This window comes from Drosophila ficusphila, unplaced genomic scaffold (genome assembly GCF_018152265.1).
Source record: "Drosophila ficusphila isolate 14025-0441.05 unplaced genomic scaffold, ASM1815226v1 contig_414, whole genome shotgun sequence".
Taxonomy (NCBI): domain Eukaryota; kingdom Metazoa; phylum Arthropoda; class Insecta; order Diptera; family Drosophilidae; genus Drosophila; species Drosophila ficusphila.
The window spans coordinates 3518626-3537264 of record NW_025064328.1 but is presented as its reverse complement, the minus strand read 5'-3'; the positions used below and the strand labels follow the sequence as shown (position 1 = coordinate 3537264).

Here is an 18639-nt window from a genome sequence, read left to right as displayed (position 1 = left end):
GCGTTTGCGATGCGCCTTCCACGAGCGATGACGAGAATCTGAGGCGGCCGTGCGACTGCCGTGGGCATAAATGCCTAAATGCCAATGCAGAGACACCGACAGCGCAGTCGACGTCGCCGCCGACGTCCGTTGGCCACCACAAAAAAAAAGCCGGTGGGAGATTTATTCTACCCCGCTACTCGTGCAACAAAAGAGGGTATATTCTATTCGCCATGAAATGTAAAACGCAATGCACTTATTAAAAAAACATTTAGTCATTGAACAACTTAAAAACAGTAAACAATTTAACCGATAAGCAAGAGTAAACCACTGAGCAAATACAAAATTAGCCGGTTAACAGCTGAGTAAAGAGAGTTGTTAAGTTAATAAGCGTGAAAATGCCTTTGCAAGTTAAAAGGTATTTAAATAATGTTAATTAATATATTATAAAATTAATAATTATAAGAGCATTAAATTACAACGTTTATTGGCCTTTTTTGTACCGCCATCTATAACACAAACACACAAACGAGTATATAATTAATAAAAAAAACTATGATTTTCATTACTCATTTATGAGCTATGCGAAGGTATATATTTAGAATCTAAATAATTTTCCACGCCTTAATTCCACACCTAAAAAAGTGAAACTTTGTGACAACCACAAGATAAATGTTTTCGGAAAATATATATCATTTGACCAAATATTCACAGAAAGCAATATTTAAGCAATTTGTTTTGATTTTAAGAACATTTTGGACCACTTCCTTAGTTAGGAAACACATTTTTCTAGATAAGGACCTCAAATATAGGGTATTTCATCGTCGAGAACCATTGCTATTGGACTATATCGTATTCTGGTTTCACATACGATTGCAAGTGTATATGTGAGGAGGAAGGCGCCAAAGAAAAAGTATTTTGCATTCCGCTTACTTATATTTCATTTCTATTTCTGCTTCTTCTTCACTCGCCGGCTAATGCTGGACCGGCTATAAACGTAAACGGGAGAGACAGAAAAAATGAGAGAGCGGAAAAAGGTGCGAAAGTCACATTAAAAGCGAACTTTGATTAGTGATTGTGAGACGTGTATGTGAGAGAGTGTGGGTAAAAACAAAGAGCGTGCTCGTAAGAGAGCTTCAGGGTTGACAATTGTGCAGAAATAGTTACAAAAACTAAAACATTTTAATAAATAAACAAAGTATACATTTTAGAAAAAAACAAATTAGACTAGCCAAATTAACGCATGTTGGATCATTCAAAAAACCCAATTTTCGAGTGCAAGGATCATACACTGGCAAATATTGTTGCATACTTTGTGGAGGTCATGTCATAAAAACCGCTCATAAGACAGTTGCAAAATTGTTTGCCTACTTTAAAGCTGTTTCGACAAAATAAAAATCTTAAATATAAAAACTGCACATCACTGAAAATGACTAATTTATGATTCGGTTATAAAATATTTCATTATGAAAGATCATTCCTTTTTGAATCACTGGCCAATTATGCGCGAAATCAAAATTTATACTTATTCACCCATCTGACAAATCATTTAAACTCGGTAAATTGTATTTCATCTTAATTATAGTTTTATTGTCATTCGTTATAAATAGTCGATTCTTTTGCAAGCTTACTAAATCTATGTTACTTTTATAACCAAGTAAACAAGCGGTGGCATTTGAGCAAGGCATTTCTCTTTGATTGCGTTTTTTAGCTTTAGTTCTTGGTGTTTTTTGGTAAGGGATTCACGGCAATTCGCTAGGTAGACGGTTGTTCTAAGGCTTAACTAAGACATTTAAAAGTAGGAAATAAATAACTGGCCACTAAACCTAACTAAGCGACTAATTAACTAACTAAAGTGCTATTTTCGGGCAATATCACAGTGCAGAGGCTCGTCCTCCGGTTGACGGTTGTTGATGGCGTTTTTGGGCGAGATCACAAAAGGTTTTCGCCTTTGGACATTTCTCAGTCGTCGTTGGGCGCGTTTTCTTCGACAATGTACAACGCAGAAGATGACAACTATAAAAAGAAAGAAAAATAAATAAAAAATAAGAAAATGGAGTTCAAAAATTCTTCTGCTTAAAACAAATTTGAACGTAAAAGGGATTTAAAAGATTTCCATTACTCAAAACTCACCTAAAAGCACAAAACAAACGCCTCCAAAACAGCCAGCGCCAAAGAGCCAAAAGCTGCGCGTTTCGGCCAACTCCACAGTCGTCTGGCAACTGGCGAATGTCGCCGAGTGGATCGTCCGATTGTAGGGCAGTGGACACTCGCGGATGTCGAGCGCCTCTGAAAAAATGGAAAACGAAAATTGCAAATTGGTCATGTGCCAAAATTAGCAGCCGGCAGCTCCGGCTGCATCTCTCCATCAACTTACCCATGCAAACTGGCACGAACTTCGGACTGGCGCCGAGCATCATGAGATGGTTTGTGACCTGCTGGCATCCGCACTGGCTCAGCTGCGACTTGGTCAGATCGATGACCTGCAGGTGGCACAGGTTCGCCAGGCTGTCGATTTTGAAGTCCCGCAGTGGGTTCATCGAGGCATTCAGTTGCCAGAGCTCTAAAAAGTTTTAAGTGTTACAAAACATTAAGGCAAATTCGTAATTACTTAAAAGGTATATATATTTTCTTTGCATTTTTCCGATTCGCCTCGTCTATCTTTTAATTAAGCGTTCATAAGCCAATTATTCCTATACATATATCTGACCTAAATGTGTCCAAAATTGTAATTTATAATAAGGAGCGTGTAAGTCAATTATTCTTATATTTATCTCACCTATTTGTGGATTACGATTCTATTGATTTAAGTTTCATAAAACTGTTTATCTTAAAAAAGTAATTTTAGAAATTTTCTCTAATCATTACTCGCTGTATTTAAAATACTGAATGCATACCATCTAATTTCTCAACCCTTTTATTTTTTATAGACTTTCACTTACTTGGCAATATTCCCAGATTGGGCAGATCCTGCAGCTCGCAGTTGGCAATGTTCAGGTACTCCAGTGGCGCACGGACGGGTTTTTCCAGCGCCTGGAGATTCAGGGATGTCAGCTCGTTGCTGTCTATATAGAGATTTCTCAGGCGCGGCAGCTGGAACAGCTCCAGCGGAATCGTAGTCAGTCCATTACTCGAAAGATCTATTTCCTGGGAATGCCGATTGGGAAATTAATTAACGACACGGTGGCTGATTAATTGGATGTCGTTGTTACCTGGAGCGAGGTGAGCGGCTCAAAGGTTCCCACCTCCACCGATAATATCATGTTATCGTAAAGCATCAGAAACTTAATGTCTGTGTACTTCTGAAACGAGCCACTTTTCAGCTTCCTGATGCGATTGTGCGATAGATCCAGAACCTGCAAAAAATTGCCAGCGAATTGTCAGATCATTAAACGACAGTTGAGAGTTATGAATGGCTAGGGTTCCCATATATACAACCCAACTGAATGTAGAACTGTATGTGCGATGGATAAATTTATGTTTGTGGGCAACTTCTTTATTCTTTAATTAAGCTCAATTGAGGCTAACTGTGGCGAGGGCTGCCATGACGAGGCGATCGTCTGACCCCGCGATCGCGGATCGTTACTCACCTCCACCGAGGTCTTGAGGTTCTGGGGCACCTCCTTGAGGTCCAAGTCGTAGCATCGAATGCGCAGCAGCTTCTCAATCCGGCCGTAGGTGCACTTGCGCTCTTCCTGCAGGATAAATCCAGCGGAACGCAGACTTTGGAGACACACGATGAACGTCAGCAGCTGCCAATGCAGTTCCATGCTCTACCAAAATATAATATAATATATAATATAGATACACTTGTATATAGAACTAATGCAATGAAAATGGGGCTTTAGGGCGCTAACTTGCTTATTTTCTTGATTGGAATTAGAACAACAAAATCGAATAATGGCTCATGGGCGCGTCAAAGCGTTTATTTTCGAATTAGCAATACACATTTACAAGATCATTGCCGATCTTTTAGGTTTTAGGTGGGTTTTAGGGGGTGAATTCGTATCCGAAGCTGAAAGCAGCCAATCAAGCGGAGCTCCCGCACCTTGCAAACAGAATTAACCCATGGCAAAACAGCTGCAGAATCAAACAGAGCTCAAATTCAAAAGCGTAGGTCAGCTGTTGGCCTGCGTATGAGCGATGCTCATATTACGTATACGTAACAAACAATCAGTGTCATTGCGACTGCATTCATGCACATCAACAAAAGATGATTCCGCATTGCGGCGGAAACAGTTGCAGCCCTATAATAATAAAAGCTAAACTAGCCCGAAAATAACTGACTCACTGCCTTATAGATAGATCCATTTTGGGAGAGTCTTGACAGCAAGTGTTCGCCTGTATAATATCTTATCGTTTTTTGCTTTTTTGTGTGTATATCTTTTAATTCAACATCAAACAGCAGAGTGGTAGCTATAAATCACACAAATATTTCATTGGAACACTTTACAGCTCTTTGTGTTGGATTCCTCAATTTGCCAAAATTAAAAAGGAAAATGGGAAAACAATAATCGATTATGGGCCAGCAAATGGGAATTCTACAACGTGATTTATACCTTCGCATAAGTACATATATCTTGACATGATCTGGGCATGTAAGCCCACTCGGAATGCACATTTGGGAAACTGAAAAACTGAAATGGCCAGAATCCATTGTTAATGTCTCTGTCACGCCCCATTGAAGGGCAATTAGAAAATTGCACGTTTCCCCGACTTTGTATCAGCTGCCTTTGCGTGATTTTGCATTGTGAAAAATGTGAAAATGGAGACCGAACCTCATGAGTAATATCTTGAGCATTGTAATTTTGCATTGGTGACATTCGGGCTAATTGCTGTCGCAGCTAAAGTTTTCACTTTGCCCACTCAAACTGAATTTCTCGAGAAGTCAATTGTGTCAGTTAACAAAATGAAAAAAAAACTGGAAGTTCTGTTTACCCATACCTTAAACGCTTGCCAATGAATGATGAACGACACCTAGATATCCATCCATATTGGCGAATCACTTTGAGCCCGTCGAAGTGGCGGAATTAAGACGCATTGAGCCCCCAGTTGGCCGATAAGATCTTGGCCTCTTACAAAGGCAACAAAAGGGTGTTAATCAATTATAAAGTTAGTAACAATTCGTTGGTCATACTAGAGGCTAAAAATGATTCATGGTTTTTTTTTTAGACGCCATGATTCCCCGCGTTTATTAATTTTTGGGTTGTTTTCCTGCCAGCTGAAGTGTCTTGGCCTTTGACCAAAAAATGTTTCGCTCCACTTGAGAGACATGTGCTCCCTCCCTCAAACAGTTCTAGTAATAAGTTCTCTCCACCGTTGCAAAACCAGGCGCACACTTTCGCCACCCAGTGTGCGCTACCTCTGTCATTAGAGCTGCCTGTCGAATCAGCGAAAAAAAAAAACGAAGCAGAAAAATATCAAAGAAATATTGAAGCTATTTCCACACTTTTTGGGTCTGACAGCAACCGCAACAATGGCTATAAATATATTTCATATATTTAAATTAAAATTAAGCAGAAAACAGACCAAAACAGCAGCCAGAGCGGGATGGCAATATAAACAGTGGCAGCCAACTGCAAACTTATGGATTTGAAGAGATTTTATTCCTTTCCCTTCCGCCATTTCGATATTAGGGGGATCAGAATTCAAAGAAATTGGCCATAAAAAGGGCTAATGCCAGGCGGCAAATGGAATATCCACTCAGTTTTTGGATATAAAGCGATCGCGCCACGCAAATCAAATTGGGGAATCAGGGGAATCAGCCTTAGCCTTAGACATTTTGTACTATTTGAGGTGGATTGGTAGGGGTCAGAATTTATGTTTTCCACTTTGGCCGCATTTGTTCCAATATTTATTTATATATTAGGCTCAATCAGGCGGCTGCCGCAGGCCAGACAAACAATGGGCAAATGCAAATGGGGTGGCAGAAACGGGTTACATATCGAATCGGATTGGTCCAGGGTGAAACACCCACCTCTTGGGTTCCGACGACTGTCGACCAACGCATTGCAGCCTGCCCAATATGATAAATATGACGACGAGGGATTATTTATCTGTTCGCCGGGGCCAAGCGATTATGGGGATAACAAAACGCAACATGAAATCGAAATTCCCCCTTAAAAAACTCTCGAAATTAGTATCAAATATTTTAATAACATTCTAAACATTTGTGAATGGATTTATGTGCTCTTGTGATAGTTCCTGTCACACATTGTGGGCGTTGAAGAATATGCATATATTATCGGGTATACCCGTGCCCGATCAGCATATATCTTTCGGCTGGCATCCCTCCCCCTCCCCCTTCCTCCGCCACCTCCTTTACCCCCACCCCTCAACAGGTGTGTGAACTGGAGGGGCACGAGATTTATTCACATTTCTCGCGAGTACGATGAAGATTTATTTGTTTGGACTTTTCTCTGAGGCTGTGATGAAACATCGCTTGGGACAATTTTTATTGTCACGTTCTTGGTCCGCCAGAAATGCCATTGAGTAACATTCATATTTTCTTGAAAACGAAAGCTTATCAGAGCACGTCAAGTGTTCTTATCACATTTGAACCCCTTTCCGCTTTAGGGTTTTTTTCAAATTATAACAGCGATGCAAAGAACAAAAAAAAAATTAATTGAAACGGCAATAACAACGGCCTCGTAAAGAACGGTGAAGCATAAAAAACGTTGTTCATTTATTTCAATTAAACACAATCAAGAAAGCATTCCCCTGAGAATAAAGGGAGGGGAAAAACAAAAGCCTTCACTCCAGTTACAGTTTCTGGCCAAGACTACACGATATCAGAATGCCAGTCGGTAATATCGTTTTGCCCTGATGAAACCGCGTTTATTTATTGTAGAACTTTAAATATTTCTGAATTTCTTCGGTGAAAACCTTTTAACCAGAATGTCATTTCAATCTTATGTTATGAATAGCTTTACTTTGTTGGTTGCCGTACAACTCCCTTGTGGCTTTCATTTCTTTTTCTAGAACACGAACTGTAAAGATTAGTCTTTCCCTTGATAAGCAGGTGTTCTCTCGAGAGTTAATTACTAAATAAACACTTTTGCTTTTCCCTTACAGATATCCACATAAAGTATATAATGTAACTTGTATTTTATCTGGAAGATATGTATGGTGGTATGTACATATAGTATACAGCAAGCCTCCAATTGCCGTCGGTCGCCTCCCCTAATTGAAATCAATTTAACTTGGATTCTATCGCATTATGCTGTCGTAGCGACTCTTTTGGATCCGAACACTTATTCTCCTACATACAACTCGACAAAAACCAGAGACTGGGGCACATTTCAATGCTAAGTTTCCTGATTAGAAAATTTAATATGACGGGCGCAGCTGTTGTGCAATCTAGTCGTAGTATTCTGGGTTGCACCATTGATGATAACCCCACAAAACCCCTGAACAGAGTCTACTGCCTGCTTACCACTGGAAAGTATCAAGTGTTCAGGTATAATCCCATTTAAAGTTGAAGAAGATAATCCTTAGGCAGTTTCAGGAGCGTTATTTCACTTCACACACTTCACTGATCCTTATATCATTTATATTTTTTTTATACCTTTTTAATAATTTTATTATATTATTTTTAAAGCACTTGTATATTTTTTCGTAAAATCAGATTAAAATAAATAGATTTACGGCGGAGACTGATAAAGCGACCGTTACGGAGCGTTCACGTTGGCCGGAACCGCTCAATTCAACCGCAGACACAGAATTGAAACGATCGGTTCAGTTTTGGGCCTTTCGGACTCCGACGATCGCCCGAGCACACACACCGAAAAACTCTGATAAAGTATACGCACACAGATGACACGGTTGCAGTCGGGGAAAACTCAAAGGGAAAATTCGGGAGAGCGAGTACCGCTCTCGCTCTTCTCTGACTGATAACAGCAATGGAAACTGATACACTTGGTATCGCTGGAAATTGAATTGTTTTGGGGATTTTGACAGCTCGATTGTGTGGATATTTCTGATTTAGCCGGCCAGTCATTCAATTAGCAGCTAAATGATAATCGAAATTGATCTGGGGGAATGGAGCTCTCCTAATGAAGCATCCACGCCAGCTGGTAATACAAGTGTAAATGCCTTTGAATGATACCTCCAATAACAAAGTGATGAATGATAGAGATATGATACCCAGAAATGAGAGCTTAACCCGTGTCGTAAATGTGGGCAGACGCCTTAATTCCCTCCTTATCGGCAGGTCCGACTCCCTGACAAACGGAGATCTCTTCATGTGTGGACATGAGCCCTGTTCTTTCCACACTTTTCCGAATTGAGTTGAAGTTTTGAGACAACCATAAACCCATAAATCCCCGAGTGACGACCGCTAATTGCTACCTGGCACCACGACTGGAACTCCAGGTAGGAACTCCAGGTAATAATATCGCTCTAAATGGATTTACTTTTCATCGTATTTATTGGTTTGTTTTTAATATTTTGTTTACAACATGAAAAAGAAATTGTAGAAAAATATGACATTGTGATTAAAGGTTTTAATACATAAACCCATATTCCATTAGTTTTCTTACGTTTCTTTTAGTCTTCTCTTTGCAATGTTTTTTGTTTGTTTAGACAGTGAAAAGTAAAAATCAAAAATCAAAAACATGAATAATAAGTGACTCTTCAGTTGGTTAATCGAGAAAAGAAAGTACAAATTAAGTTATAAAGGAAAAATAAATAGTGCTTCGGGAGGTTCAATATTCTCTCCATTTCTCTTCAATTCGCCAACGTTCGTTGATAATGTAAAATTGTTTCAAACAAGGTTGAGCAATTATATAAATCGTCCTTCGCCTTTACAGCAACTAACACTATTGGTTAGTGCCCATTTTATCTAGATTTCATTTTTTTTGTAATTTTTTCAAAATATTTTTCGTTTGTTTTTATACATTTTCTAAATGTTTTTTCGTTTTTTTTTTTTGTTCGATTTTCTTCGTTTTATGTTGTTTTTGGTGATAATGTTCTTGTGTTTTATGTATTGATTCAATAGTTAATATTAAAATTAGCATTCATTTTGGTTTTCCATGAAAAATCAATGAAGCATCTTGGCTAATCAAAATCGTGAGGTTTCCTCCCCCGTTTGAATAAGTTTAACTCGTTCAACTAAATAGATAATACAACGCCAGTTTTAGCCAAACTAATCACAATCTCCTGCATGGAGCTTATATGAATTGCAATCCGTCCAATCGGTCAATGCCCACCAGTAGTGTGCTCACTACTTTTACTTTTCCTGCAGGCGCAGCTGCTCGCTGATGTTCTTGCTCTGGTAGAAGAGCCGCACGACATGGGTGTCAGCTCCCTTGGTGGCCAGAATCTCCACCTGGAATGTCTCGGAGAAGCGCGAGTCAATAAACGTTTGCAGCAGTGCCACATCGCACTTGGCTATGGTGGCCGCCTCCAGTTCACAGTGCTTGCTATACCGCTCCGCTTGGGCCAACTCCTCGGGCAGCTGGCGGAACTGCTGGGTCACCGCATTGTTGCCAAAGTCAATGAAATGCACCTCGCACTTGCCTTCGTCCAGGACCTTAACAATCCTGGCACGATAGAAGACCTCGTCCTCCGGAAATTGGGCAACGCACAGTGCGCCCTCTTTGATGTCAGAGAAAACGGGCAAATCTTGCTCTGCGTCCAGGAGTTTATCAGTCATCTTCTCCAGCGCCGCGACATCGCTTTCCATTTGCACGTAGAAGGATTTCGGGTCATCGTACTGCACCACGATGCAATTATGCAGCTCCGCTTCAAGGGGTTTTTGAACCCCGGCCACTGTGCTGGCCAGCTCCTGGGCAAAGTCCTTATAGTTGATTCGGAGTTGAGCAGAAAGGGGTTTAGTCTCATCCTCATTCGGCTTAGTAGTTATTTCGTATACCTCCCCGAAGTGCTGCTCCAGCAGAGCGGCAAAGGCCTCCTCCAGCTTTTCATCAGTCACATCTTGTGGAATTTCAGTCAGCTGACAATGCAGGGCCAGCGGCGAAATCAGTTCTATCTCCTTGGGTAACTTCCAAAGCTCCGAAACAGTCAAGGTGTTTCCATAATCCAGCAAGAAGACTTCAAAGCCCTTGTTTTCCTCCAACACAGACTTAATGCTGCAGCGATAGTAACAGGCATCCTCCTGGGAGTAGCAAACACCAAGGGATTCCTTGCTTGGTGCGTTCAACAATTTCAGCTGTTCCTTCTTGAGGAACTGCAGTGTCTTTACAATCAAATCCAAATCCGCTGAATTGTGCTTTAGTTGCACATAGAAACTCTTCGGTGAGCTTCCGTGCGAGATGACACACTCCGAGTTCTCGTTTTTCTTCTGGATTACTTTCAACTCGGCTTCAATCAGCTTCTGAAGGTGCTCATAGATGTTCACGCTCTTCTTATCCTTGGTTGTACATCTGACCACCGGCGGATTGGCTGACTTGTCCACAAACTCCACCGCCACATTACCATTGCAGCTGTCCAGCAGTGCATCGAGTGAGGAAAGGGCCATAGCCTTGTTCTTTTCAAATGCAGCACAGGATTCCAGACTACAGATCTCAGCTACGGGGTCGATCAGCGTAAACTCCTGAGGCATCTCGTACAGCTTATCCGCAATTGTAATGCTGCCATAATCAACCATAATAACCTTGTATTGGTCCTCGTCGAGGACTTCTAGAATGCGTGCACGATAGAACTCCTTGTCTTTGGAAAATTGAATCACGCACGCCTCATCCACCTTTCCCTTTTCGTTCTTCGGCTGCAACTTCACTCCATTTAGCTTTTCGCAAATAATATCCATCAGCGAATCCTTCTCGCTGAACTGTAGGTACATGTGGGAGGTATTTTCTACGTGTGTGATGATGGCTTTGGTGGTGACCGTCAGTGACTCCTTGCTGGCCGCCTTTTGATCCTTTTGCTTGCACAACGGCAGCAGTCGCTCAATGATATTTTCTCCGTCCAAAAGGAGATCGATGGTGATATGATCCTGTCCTGGCTTTAAAAGCTGTGTGGTGAAAACCAGTTCACCCTCGCCCGTAAGCTCGGCGAATTTAGCCTCCGCCTCTGGAGACCAAGAAGTGTAAGCCTCCGGTAACTGCAAAGTGCATTTCTTGGACAAGCTGGGAAGACTTGCAATCTCCTCTGAAAGCTGCAGGCACTTTGATGTGGTTGAGGTATTGCCGTAGTCAATGAAGAGTACTTCGTATCGGGAGTCGGGCAACTGCTTTAGCAACTGGGCCCTATACCACAGCTCGTCGTCCTCAAAGAGAGCCGCCACAATGGAACCCTTTTCGAACTTCTCCAACGGCTTAAGTTTCTCCTCGTCGCGCAAATACATCTCAATGAGCTCCAGTGCTTTCGAATCCCTTTCAAGCTGAATGAAGAAGTCGCATATTCCGTTCACATGTGAAATGTAGCAGCTACATCCACTGGCAACGTACTCCAAGGGCTTAGCAAAGCCATCGGCAATCAATTTCTTAGCCACATCCTCGCCTTCAATAGACACGTTCACATAACTGGTCGTCTGATGATCGCCTTCTGTAAGGTACTCGAAGTGCAGGACTTTCGTGTATGACTCGTTGAAGATACCATTCGCTGCATCCACCCAATCAGCGGTGCTTTTGGGGCAAATGGGCAGAGCACAGGGCAAACAAAATGGCTCGATGTGCGACCACATGCTCTCCTTGATGTCAGTGGTATCCGACACGCAATCAGTGTTGCCATAATCAATGAACAGCAGCACCATCAGCTCAGCATCGATGATCTTGGCGCGATACCAGAGTTTGTCTACCGAGTACAGCGAAATACAATCGGCTCCATTGACCACGTTCATCAATTGAGGCAACGAGGGAGAAACAATCTGGAGGTTTTCCTGCAGGCGTTTCAGTTTTTCAAGCTCTTTGATCCGATGTACAAAGAAGTGAGCCGGATTATCACAATGGCTCAGCACGAACTTGTCCATATCCTTGTAAGGATCTTCCTTTGGAGGAGCAGGTTTTTCTGGCTCAAGAGCAACCTCTTGAACAACGGACACGACTTTTGGTTCTTCCACAGGCACTGGAGTGGCTGGTTTTGGCACTGGTGTTGGCTCTGTAGGAACTGGCGTAGGAGCTTTCAATGGAACTGGTGAAGGGGCCGGTGATGGAGCTGGCTCCGCTGACTTCTTCTTTGGCTCACGTTCTTTGTCATTCTGCTTTTTCTTGGGTGAGGCACTGGCCGAGTTCGACTTGCTGTTGTTGACGGGTTCCCTACGTATTTTTTCCTCCTCGTCGTCTAGGGTCAGATCCACGGTTTCAATGTACTCGTAGGTGCGCGATTTACCCTTTTCCATTTGCTTGCGCATATAATCCAGATCCTGACCGGGTATCAGTTTTTCAGCCTTTAATAGCTCTATCACACTCTTGTTGTCATCCATTATGACATCGGCAATAAGGTGATTGCGACGCACCTCAATCGATTTAACTGTGACCACCTTCTCCTCAAGAATCTCAGCCAGCCGCGCCTGCAGCTTCGCTTCGTTGCTCGGGCGGCCAACCGGCAAATTGATCTCTACCGCAAATCCGCTAGAGTGCTCAAAGAATTTTTCATCCAATGCCTTAATATCGTCACGCTTTACTTCCTCCGTGTTGCCGTAATCAATGTAAAACACTTCGGTGCGAGCAGCATTGATGTCCTTTCCAGTGATCCTGGCTCTGTACCAGTTGTCATCGGAACTATGAACTGCACAGATCTGGCCTGCTTCGTATTTCTTTAGGGAGTCACCTAAATATTAAAACAAATGTGTGAATCAGTTTCCTAAATTTGGTTTAAAATATTTACCCTTGGCCTTATAATGCTCGTACATGTTATCCAATAGACTTTGCATGGCAGTTATGATTGACTGCGGCTGGACAAATACGCGGTAAGGTTTGGCGGTAAACACCACGAGTGCCTGGAATGAGCTTAGCACCACGGGATAGGGGCAAATGAATGCCTTGCGATCATCCTTGAAGAGTGGCATCACAGGTCTCAGATGAATGCTAAAAATTTAAAAACAAAATTTGAATAATTCTCGCGTATAAAAAATCATGCATACTTACATATTGTTTTCGCAGACGTTTTTTACATTAAAGGCAAACGACTTGCCCTCATAGAACTCCTTAAATCGCCTGGTCAAATCGGGATTGGACTTAACAAATTTAGCATCGTCGTAGCTGCACAAGAAGTTCACATTGCTGCAGTAATCAAACTCCACCTTGAAGCTCGTCATGTTTTGAATGGAAGTGAATTTGCCTCTTATCTGCTGACCTGCCAGAAGACTAACGCGGATCTCTGAAAACGAAGATTACAGAAGTGTGTCATTTGTAAAAGAAAATAAAAGAATAAAATAAATTATTTTACCTGGAGCCACTTCAGTTAGGAATTCGGCCTTTATCAATGTGTCGCGCAGCGAAACGCCGTTAACAAACATGTTGACTGTGTATGAGCAACTGCTATTGTTATTTGAGCCGTTGTTATTCTTTTCCTTAGACAAAAACTCGCAGTCCACTTTGGCATTGACTGGAACGAACTTTTCCATGCGATCCACAATGTACAGAGGATCATAGTTGGTCACGACGCTGTGAAAACTGCATCGGTAGGCCATGCAGGGTGGCTCCGCAAAGCGCTGCTCCAGTTGCCAAACATCCTCCGAAGTGACGGTAATCAAGCTGCCCGTGTCCACGCAAAAGACACGATACTTGCGGATCATGTGATTGCAAGCGGTCACAGTAGCTCGCAGGATAGCATTGTCTTTCCGTTGACGCACCACGACGGTTGATCCAACCTTTAGCTGCAGTGGCTGATGTTGCTTTTGGCGATAGAACTGTCGCATATCACGCAGGACATTATCGTACTTGTTAGATGCCGACTTTAGCACTACGTAAAACTGGAACGGAGAGACCCACCAAGATAGACTCGCCGCCTCTTTGCCCGGTGTTTTAATGTCCTGCAGCAAGTAAGGCTTGTCCAGGGAAACATACTTCTCTGGTTTGGTGGCTGTCACTGATTCGGTTGTGGACGAAGCAACATCGCTGTCTACTCCGCTGGAACGCTTCGAACAGACGGTTCCGTCTAGCGTGGACTTTTGGCGCAGCGGCTTTTGGGCATACCCCTGTGGTGCATTTTGCGATCGTTGATTCCTTTGTTGACCATCTTGATTCTTGCGAGGTGATTCATTGTTGCTGAAGCGTCTGAAATAAATAAGGAACTTTATAAAATCTTTAGCTCCAACATTTTAAATTACCACTCACGTATTCTTAATCGCCTCTTGCTTTCCATTATGACGTGGTGACTGATTCGGCGTGCGGCCGTTTTGTTGGCGGTTGCCCTTGCGTGGAGAACTCAAGCCACTGGTGTAGCTGCCGGTGCTCTGGGTCTCAAAGCTAGAGTCCAAGTGACGATCGATTCGTTGACCGTGCTGCTGCTGCTGCTGACGCTTGCTGTCCTTCGAACCTGCTGAAGTGGAACTACGTTTGTCCCAATCTCCGGAGCTTTTGCTACCGGCCCCTGATTTTCCTTGCTGCGGAATTTCAACAACTAGTTGCTTCTGCAGAGGCTCCTTTTGTTGTTGCTGCTGCTTGTCCTTCAGTTGCAGGCGGTCCTCGCTCTCCACAATGCTGGTAGAATTTAGAATCACGTTCTTATCCATTTCAGAAGAGATCACAGAATCAGCATGCGTGTTGTTGGCATTGAACTGACCCTTTTCCAGCGACAGATACTGCTCGAAGGGTATGGACAGTTTGTAGAGTTTCTTCATTACATTTAGGTTCTTGGCCAGCAAGTTGACAACATTCAGTCCATCGGGTTCTATTCGAAAAACACGAACACTAAATGTGCGACGACGGATGTTTGATTCTTCAGCCAACATCTCAAACTGATCTGTGATTTTTTCCTGACCCAGTTCGCTGTTTTCGAAGCCCTTCAGGCAACATTTGATTGCCTGGCGGGGCATTTGTAAATGCTTTTCGGCAATGTGGCCGATAAGGTGGCGCTTTACGTTCTGTTCGTATCCAAAATCTACGTGCCGCACAATCACAGAGTCATCGACGCGCAAAATCTCTGCTCGATACCATTCTTGATCGTATTTGACAATGCACGGTGCGCCCAGGATCAACTGATCGGGCACTTTCTGGTTAGCATTGTAGTAGGAAAACATCTCATCCATCAGCTGCTCGAACTTTCCAATGTTGGCTACCTTCTGCACATAAAAGTTGCTGGGTGAATCGATGTAGCGGATTTCTACGGCGTCGTCGTTCTGCAATTGTTCTGCTTTGGCATACGATTGGCGCGAGTTTTTCAGCTGCCTAAGTAGCTCCAACATATTGGTTCCCTATAAGACGGAGGTTAGTTTAGTATGTAAACTTTGTCTGATAATAGTTGATCATCTATACTTACATTTTGGTTGAGATGACATGTTTGCATGGAGCCCACGCTCTCCGGCGCCTGCACTGTCAATTCGAAGTTCATGTAGATTGCCGATTTCTTGAAAATCCGCTTCATGCTCTCGTCAATGGGCTCGATCTCCTTGGTACCGGCTAAAGCAAAGCGGAAGGCGAAAGGCTTGATCTCCAAGAGCTCCGGGGGTATTTGAAAGAGATCGCTGGCCGATAGCAGCTCCGAGTTTCCATAGTCGACATAGACAACCCGGTATCGCTGGGCGTAAATAGCACTAACCAATGCTCGATACAGGTGACCATCTTCCGAGAAGCGGGCCACACATGCGGTCCCGAGCTCAGGAGCTTGGGTGAGCGCCTTCAGATTCGTCCTCTCAATCTGACCCATCATGGCACTCAGATCATTGCCGCTGCTCTTTAAGTGCACCCAGAACAGATACGGACCATTCTCCACATAGCTGATATCCACGTCGTATGTAAGGCCCACCGTTAAGCTGGAGGTTCTGAAGGCCGGAATTGTACGCTGTTGAGCTCGCTGCGCCAAAGACGGCGTGGGCGGAGGAGTGAACCGTGCTGGGGCATAGCTCAGAGGCACGTAATTTACAGATTGGTTATAAGGCTGCTGGAAGGGCACATTTAGGGCGGGCGGCGGCATGGCCGACAAAGGTTTGTTCATGCGAACATTATAGTAGGTGTAAAGCGAACGGGGAGTCGCTTTGGGCACATATGGTTGAGCAGCCGGCTCGGCGGGCTGATAGTTGGCACGATTATATTGATTGGCCGGCACAAAGGCCGGTTTCTGAGTATTGGCCAGGCCTTGCAATGGCACCTGTACATTTGTCTGCAAATAAGAATGTTTAGAAATGAATATCTTTTGCTGAAATTTAAGTGATTCATACCACATTGGCCAGCGGCAGCTGTTTGGGCGTATAGTCGGGTGCATTGGCGTTTAGCGACCTTGGTGGCGTTACCGGGACCGAACGCTGTGCATCCAGGCGAGCGGCCAGGGAACGTCGAACCGCCAGCTGTTCACGAGCGATTTCCGTGGGCGTCTTTGCGGTGTGAATGCTATTGTTATTGTACTCGCTGACCGGCGGCGACTGCGGAGCATCCTTCCACAGCTTCTTGCAATGATCCAGCATAAGTTGTTTCGCCATCGGTGCTCCGATTTGCCTCTGCTGCACCAAGAACTCACTGAGCTCGAAATCTTTCCATCGCAGATTAGCGAACTTTTGGCCACAGATCTGTACGGGATCAATGGCAAGTTTAACGGTCTGGTTAACGATCAGCTTGTGAACCAGCTCCAGATCGGACTTGTCCCACTCGGCGCAGATGCCCAGCACAATGTACTGGGAGCAGAGCAGGGGAATGTTCTGCAGCAGTTTCGGCTGCTTGGGGAACATTAACTGGAAGAGATTTAGTGGTTAAAATTGAAGTCTAGAGAAAATTCATACTCTTACATCATTATTATTCACAGTGCGCTTAAAGCCAAAGTCCAGAAAGTCGATCTCCGTGCGCTGACCCTCCAACTCCGCGGCGACCACTCGAGTCCTCATGTACTCCACATCGCCGGGAGCCGGACCATTAATCTTCTTGAAAACGCAAAAGGTGCCGGGCGTGAGAAGGGCCTGCTGGCGCTCCACGGACCAGCTAGGCTCGATTGCAAAGCATGTGGGCAGCACCTGCTCAATGCGCTTGCTGACCAGGATGGCGGCGTCTCTGTTCACCTGGCCGTAGACCTTCAGGTACGGGCCCACGTGATCCAGGTGAGTGATGTACAGATCCACATTGGATGAACCCGCTTTGGGCGGCTGTCCATTCATGGTTTTGTATTGTTATTCGCTGGAAGCACATAAAATTCTTATTAAAATGTCTATTTAACACAAACACAGACCCTTTAGCATGAACCGTTAGTTTGGGTCGGGCATAAATTGGCAGCCCTGCACAAAAAGTGGGCATGCCAAAAAAGTGTGCCAAATTTTTTTTTGCAAAAATAATTTAAAGGTAATTAAAACAATGCCAATCTACTCACGTCTTGTCGTCGTCGTTGTCCAGAATAAAAGCGAAACTCTGAAAATGCGCCCTGCCCCTCGCCAGGTGCCCCACTTTTCTCTCTATCTCTTTCTAATTCTCTTGTCCCTGTTATTTAATTCTATTTGCTGCCTGGCTTACGGAACTGGACGGCGTATTTTGAGAGTAAAAAGTGGCACAATTCTAATGGCTGGACCTGTGGACTATTTTCTTGTGATCACTTTTCGTGGAAGAAAGTCTTGCGAGTGATTAGAAATCGCGATGCACACAGACAACTCCGTTACACGTCTGTGCAGGTGCAGCGATTTTAGTTTCTATTTGGGGCTTTCAGTCTTTTGAATTTCTCGGGCGAATGCTCGGCATTCGACCACCCGTGTTAACTGTGATTCGTAGTGGTTGTGTCAGATCAGAAGAAGCAATTAATCAGCGCGAAATGTATTAAATCGAAAAGTATCACCGACACCCAACTTTTCCACAAGACAACGAAACGACGACCAGTGTGACCGCGGCATCTGCACAGTACACACCGAAAATCCCCTAAGCAAAGACCCCTCTACACGGCGACCACCACAGCAACTGTTATTTTTATTTCTGCTGAATTTAATATATTTATATGTATATTAAATATTATTATTATTTATATTTGAATATTTAACTAAATTTTTGTTGTAATATTTGACCAACCAAGGGCCTTAAATTTAACACAGTTAACACAGTTTATTTAAAAAATCTCATTGCAAAAGCTTTTTAAAATGATCGATTTGCATACGATTCGGAGATTTAGGATAACCATGCTCAATAATTTGTTTGTTAGGCTTAAAATAATTTCTAAATGTTTAAAATTTTTTGTGCCTGACTAGTATTTTTTTAATAAAAATATTAACTAGTATATATGTATAAACAAAACAGAAAAAAAGTATTTTGCATCGGCCGGGAATCGAACCCGGGCCGCCCGCGTGGCAGGCGAGCATTCTACCACTGAACCACCGATGCTTCTTGCATGGATATCGTTTAATACTTTACCAGTTGATTTTTGTCGGACTTAACAGCATGTAAATTGTCACAAATTCGAGTGGGGAACGACTGGAATCAACAACCTGTTGATGTTGGGGCATTCCTCTCACTTGGAGGCCTCCCCTAAGTTAGGCGTAACGAAATATGTCGACTCCGTGGCGCAACGGTAGCGCGTCCGACTCCAGATCGGAAGGTTGCGTGTTCAAATCACGTCGGGGTCAAGTCAAATAAACAT

General features: G+C 43.4%; 2 protein-coding genes and 2 non-coding genes across 4 annotated transcripts; 1 reads left to right on the top strand and 3 right to left on the bottom strand.

Annotated features, from left to right (window-relative positions):
• Window positions 1-1542: 1542 nt before the first annotated feature.
• On the bottom strand, window positions 1543-7688 carry LOC108087872 (leucine-rich repeat-containing protein 4C). The gene is made up of 7 exons (XM_017185456.2): window positions 7415-7688; window positions 3570-3752; window positions 3192-3335; window positions 2922-3126; window positions 2357-2542; window positions 2113-2268; window positions 1543-1995 (listed from the first exon to the last, which is right to left on the bottom strand). Exons 2-7 carry the CDS (start codon window positions 3747-3749, stop codon window positions 1838-1840), a joined length of 1029 nt encoding a protein of 342 aa, XP_017040945.1. The 5' UTR covers window positions 3750-3752; window positions 7415-7688; the 3' UTR covers window positions 1543-1837.
• A 696-nt stretch (window positions 7689-8384) lies between these two features.
• Window positions 8385-17892, bottom strand: LOC108087825 (maternal protein tudor). Its single transcript, XM_017185394.2, has 9 exons — window positions 17392-17892; window positions 16820-17201; window positions 16259-16765; window positions 15361-16200; window positions 14217-15295; window positions 13327-14156; window positions 13026-13257; window positions 12766-12965; window positions 8385-12708 (listed from the first exon to the last, which is right to left on the bottom strand). Exons 2-9 carry the CDS (start codon window positions 17180-17182, stop codon window positions 9209-9211), a joined length of 7551 nt encoding a protein of 2516 aa, XP_017040883.1. The 5' UTR covers window positions 17183-17201; window positions 17392-17892; the 3' UTR covers window positions 8385-9208.
• Window positions 17893-18312: 420 nt separating this feature from the next.
• On the bottom strand, window positions 18313-18383 carry Trnag-gcc. Its single transcript has one exon. It is a non-coding gene; the product is annotated as a tRNA-Gly (tRNA).
• A 170-nt stretch (window positions 18384-18553) lies between these two features.
• On the top strand, window positions 18554-18625 carry Trnaw-cca. The gene has a single exon. It is a non-coding gene; the product is annotated as a tRNA-Trp (tRNA).
• The last annotated feature ends 14 nt before the right edge of the window (window positions 18626-18639 follow it).